Consider the following 5,546-nt stretch of genomic DNA (forward strand, 5'->3'; position numbering starts at 1 on the left):
CCTGCTAGGAGAGAAACTCCTACTCCAGCTGTGAAACCCAGACCAGACGTGCCCTGTGATTAGCACACCATGTGGCAACATGTGTATTTCCACGCCTGCTCCTCCCATGAGCCTCTGAGGCCCTGATAGGCACAGACTCTCGTGCTCCCTCGTCTCGTCTCCCCGGGCCTGTGCCCATCACCTCGCCGGACACTACGAAATGCCCACTGCACGATGCAGAGGGAGACAATGAATAGCAGAAATCCCCACTGAAAAGGTCCATTTCAGCCACGAGATGGGAAGCGCAGCTCTTCATTTACAAAGAGGAGAGCACGCATGAATTAAGGAGGCTGTTGACAACTTTCTAAAGACAGGCTTTTTTTTTCCTAATAGAGCTTTTAAAGTGACTGCACAATGCCTGCTGAATCTAACAGTGTGCTGAGCAAGTTGCATAATTTCCCTGCTTCTCCTGCCTCCACCCCCTCTCCACCTGGCTACCCCGCCTCCTCCGAGCTCAGTGCCAACCTGCTTCCTCCGAGGCCTCCCTGGGCGCCCCGACTGTGCTGGGCGCTTCCCCAGCATGTAACTGCCCCCGGCACCATCTACTGAAACGGGCGTCTTCCGTCCATCCATTCCTGGAGGCCAGGCTCGCATCTGCCTCTTCGCGGCCTCATCCCCAGAACCCAGCTCTGTGCCTGGGGCAGCAGGACCTCGGAGGTCAGTGAGCGCAGAGCCCTGTGCGGTGAGGGGCCTAGCCTCCACCAGCGGTGGGCCTGGGGAAGGAACCGGTCAGGGAGGAGGCAAGACAACGGGGGAGCTCAATGACCGACAGGCGAGCCTGCGGGAGACTTGCCGGTTGAACCCGACTCAGCTTTCGCTCTGGCTGGGTGACGTGCCGAGCAGGAAGCAGCGGCTGAGTTTCTGGAGAACAGAATGCAATGCACTCGTTGCTCTCGCTCTTCTCCCCGAACCCAGTTAATGAATACACCAACCACGCCGTGACGGTGCCTACGTGTCACAGAGACATGCAGACGAGAAGTGACAGCCCAGGCCATCGTCCAGCTACTTGAAGACATCCATCTTGATGGCATTAAGCATCTGGAAGCTTCCAGATACCGAGATGCGTGATGTCTTGCAGATCCGCTAGCCCGAGGCCTGTTCGCGCGTCTCCCTTATCGGTTTCACACATTTGCATGCAAGTGTCTCTTCCGCCTCAGACACCAGTGTCTTTCAGCTCAGCGAGAGCAGGAAGTCACAGAGCTAGGCTGTTTTTGGTTGTCGTTATTTTTTTAACTTTTATTCAGATTTTTGTTATCTCTTTAGTGATTTCAGAGAGGAAGGGAAAGGGAGAGAAAGAGAAACATCCATGATGAGAGAGGACCAGTGACTGGCTGCCTTTTGCACACCGTGAGTGGGGGGATCGAGCCTGCACCCAGGCATGTGCCCGTGACCAGAATCGAACCTGGGACCATGCCGCAGGCCAATGCTCTATCCACTGAGCCAAACCGGCCAGGGCGGTTATTGTTCTTAATGAATCTCTGATGGAGAGAAACGCTTTTCTTTTATGATCCTTTCTGTAAATAAGAGAGTTAACCGTCATTTCCACAGTGTGTGTCAGAGGTGAAGGATCCGCAAAGGGCGGGAGCTTCCATGGTCCGCGGCCGCAGACACACTGTGTGTGGGAAACATGGCACGGAAGGTCTCCCGGCGGCTCCCCTTCGGCTGGAACGCTACAACCGCACTGCTTCCCTCGTCCCCACGTGACAGCCTTTCTCCTCCCTCCGCGGTCGGTGTGTCTGTCCAGAGGAAAGAGCCGAGTTCAAACTTCCTCACTGGAAGCTTCTAGTGGTGGCTGGACAGGGGGACGGTGCTCCCATAGATTCTGTTTCTGCCCATTGGACCCCCTGTGATCGAATCACTGAAGACTGTCTCTTGCAACAGCTCTGCCGCCGCACTGCCTCACTCCAGGTCTAACTGGAGAGAAGGCCATTCCTTATTTTCCTTTATTACTTAAAAATGTTTTGTTTTTTATTATTGATTTTAGAGAGAGGAAGGGAGAGGGAGAGAGAGAAGCATCCATGATGAGAGAGAATCATGGATCGGCCGCCTCCTACACGCCCCACACTGGGGATGGAGCCCGCAACCCGGGCCTGTGCCCTGACCAGGAATCGAACCGTGACCTCCTGGTTCAGGGGTAGACGTTCAACCACTGAGCCACGCCGGCTGGGTGAGAAAACCATTCTTACAGAACAAATAAGGCAAACATTCGAACAAAATAAAACACGTATTTTGATTATCGGCTTAAATGGAAGATGAATGTTCTTTTCCAATCCCCTGTCTAAAAATAATCCTGTATAATAAGCATTAAATGCTATTTCTAAGCCTCTTAAATCAAGATTTCTTGCATTCCCTACCAGAAGAAGGAAATAAATGTTCGAGTAAAAAAATAAACAAACAACCACAACCCCCGGAAAGAAGCTGGGAGCCATGGCGGCGCCATAAGAACAGACCACGGCCCGCCCGTTCCGCTCCTGCCTCTGTACCTTGAGGGTCGCTCAGGACCGACCCGAAGGCGCTGATGACCACGTCGGCTCTCAGCTGCACCCGCTGCTCCTCGTCCTCCCGCCAGACCCCGGCCTCGTCCTGCTCCGTCCGCACGAACTGCATGCCCACGATCTTCCCGCCCTTGACCAGGACCTTCCGCGGGGACAGGAAGGGCAAGAATTCACACTTCTCTTCCTTCGCCAACTCCATCTAAAGGAAGCAGACCAGGAAAGCGCCGTGAGCATGCTTCTCCACGGCACACTGGGTTTGTCACTCACATGGTGCCGCCTAATGCAGTGCCGTTCAAATCAACACGAGCCCTGACCCGTTCGGCTCAGTGGACAGAGCATCGGCCTATGGACTGAAGGGTCCCAGGTTCAATTCTGGTCAAGGGCACGTACCTGGGTTGCAAGCTGGATCCCTGGCCCTGGTTGGGGCATATGCAGGAGGCAACCAATCGATGTGTCTCTCTCACATTGATGTTTCTCTGTCCCTCCCTCTCCCTTCCACTCTAAGAATCAGTGGAAAATAACCTAGAGGGAGGGAGTTTTTTTCTATCGCCAAAGCTGAGACTCCATTATCTGCTATTTCCATTTTCCAGCTCACTGCCTGGGAGGGCCCTGAACGGGGGCTGCCCTGTGGGGCTTAGAGCTCATGGCACTACAAGGTGTTTCTGGAGCTGGAGGCACTGTGTGCCTGCCCTACGGGGCGTGTGCATGTGAGCTTCCCGACTAGAGCAGCTGGTCTCCGTGCTCTCACGTCGGCAGGTTGCATCCTCTCTCACTCCTGCTGCCGATCACCCCGGGCATACACACAAGCCGGGGGAAAGGTCAAGTCCGCGGTGGGCCCTCTGTGCCGAGGACACAGGACCAGAAGGGCGGGCGGGAGAACGCAGCCTGAAGGAACTCCGTGGCCTGAGGAGAGAGTGTGTCTCACTTCGGTAGAGACGCCAATGACAGTGAAATCACAAGACAAAGGCACGCCCTCTTGAAGCCCGGCTCCCCCTCTTCCCTAACTCCTCCTGCCTGGGGCGGGACACCCTCCTTTCTGTTGATTATCATGCCCACCACTGGTTTATGGGACAGAATGCAAATGAGAGCTCATCTACACGTTTTCCTATTTACTGTTTTTTGTGTGTGTGTGTGTGTGGGGGGATTCGGGCCTTTGTCAGTGTGGTCGTAACTAGCAGGCGGAGAGTTCTTTATCCAACAGGTGAAAACACCGTCCGGAGGAGGGTGAGGGGGGCTGGGTCAGCTCTGGCCTCCCCTGCGGCCGGCCGGCAGGTGGAGTCTCGGTAGGACCCTGACAAGGGAGGTAAAGGTGTGCGTGAGGTTCCAAACGGGGAAGGGCCTGAGCCACACGGGGATGGAAAGCCAGGGCCAGAGCTTGTGAAAACCTGTCATGGCCACGAGCGCTCAGCATCTTCATACGAACGCATGTGCCTGGCATGCGTATTTTTAAAATATATATTTTACTGATTTCGGAGAGGAAGGGAGAGACAGAAACGTCAGTGGTGAGTGAGGATCATGGATCGGCTACCTCCTGCACGCCCCCCACTGGGGATGGAGCCCACAAACCGGGCCTGTGCCCTGACGGGGAATCGAACCCTGACCTCCTGGGTCATAGGCTGGCTCACCACTGAGAACACGGCCGGGCTCCATGGTACCGTATTTACTCATTTGTGTGATGGCACCCGTCCTCCGGACAGACAGCGGGTGCATTAACCAATGAACACACCGCGCGTCCTTGGCTCCACCGGTAACAACTCGGAGGAACACGGAAGGAAACACCCAGGAGGGTCCATTTTGAGGTTCAATGAATCCACCTGCTGCTTAATTTTCGTACCGTGAGAGGAAGTGGAGAAAAATTCTTCTGATCTTGGATATGTACCTCCACGTTCACGGAGGCGCTGTGGCCGATGCCGAGTGGCCTAAAAATAGAGTGCTCCAGCACGCCGTCATTTTAATGGTTAGCTTTATGCAACGGGGTGATTTGGTCTGATTAATATTAGAGGCATCACACTGTGGAAATGATGACACAACTTAATTTACCATAATTACCAGCATGAGACAGTTCTCTGTTAGGTCGCATATAGGACAGGGAAGCGCACGTTCTAACCTCTAGCGAGCGGAACGCACAGCCAGGCCAACATACATTAAATTCTCACATGCTGGCCCAGCGGCGTGCTCAGTGGTTGAGCGTCCAGCTCTGAACCAGGAGGTCACGGTACGATTCCCGGTCAGGGCACAGGCCCGGGTTGCGGGCTCGATCCCCAGTGGGGGGCATGCAGGAGGCAGCCAATCAATGATTCTCTCTCATCATTGATGTTTCTCTCTCTCCCTCTCCCTTGTTCTCTGAAATCAATAAAAACATACTTTTAAAAATTCTAACATTCATGTCATCATCAAGCAGTGAAGGCGGGCGTACTTCCTGTCTTAGTCCCAGGGAGTCCCTGAGGACTGTTCATTAACGCTGGGCCCTTGGGGCGATGCGTGCATGTGTGTGTGTGTGTGTGTGTGTGTGTGTGTGTGTGTGTGTTTGCAGGCACCTTTGAATCCCATCTTGCTGACAGGCCTCCCATCACTCTCCCTGCAGATCCCCGCTCCACGGCAGGTGCCGCATGTGCAAGGAGCCATGAGGAGCAGTGCCCTTACCAAGAATGAAATTTGCCAGCTCAGACAGGTTATTGGCTAAAAATAGTGCCAGCGTCATAGTCCTCATCATTAAGTGAAGACAGAAAGGCACCCGTGACTGGTGGGGAAATGCGTGTGTAGCCAGCACGATGCAGATGAGGAGAACCTCACTGCAGCTCAGCCAGGACCGCTCTATGTGGATGATGTCCGAGGGGCACCTGGTGTGCTCCAGAGGTTGCAGGGGAAAGGCACAGGCTTTCACAGAAAGATGTGCTCACAGCCCGGCCTGGGTTGCGGGCTGGATCCCCAGTGTGGGGCCTGCAGGAGGCAGCCGATCCATGTTTCTCTCTCATCGTTGATGTTTCTATCGCTCCCTCCCTCTCCCATCCT

The 5,546-nt window shown here is 54.5% G+C and overlaps 1 protein-coding gene across 1 annotated transcript in view; it reads right to left on the reverse strand.

The window, feature by feature from the left end:
- DPYD (dihydropyrimidine dehydrogenase) overlaps positions 1–5,546 on the reverse strand; it is a 322,055-nt gene that overhangs the window by 151,147 nt on the left and 165,362 nt on the right. The window contains 1 exon segment of the mRNA XM_015563508.1: positions 2,523–2,733. Coding sequence (XP_015418994.1) covers positions 2,523–2,733 — 211 coding nt within the window.

This window comes from Myotis davidii, unplaced genomic scaffold, assembly GCF_000327345.1.
Source record: "Myotis davidii unplaced genomic scaffold, ASM32734v1 scaffold217, whole genome shotgun sequence".
NCBI lineage: Eukaryota > Metazoa > Chordata > Mammalia > Chiroptera > Vespertilionidae > Myotis > Myotis davidii.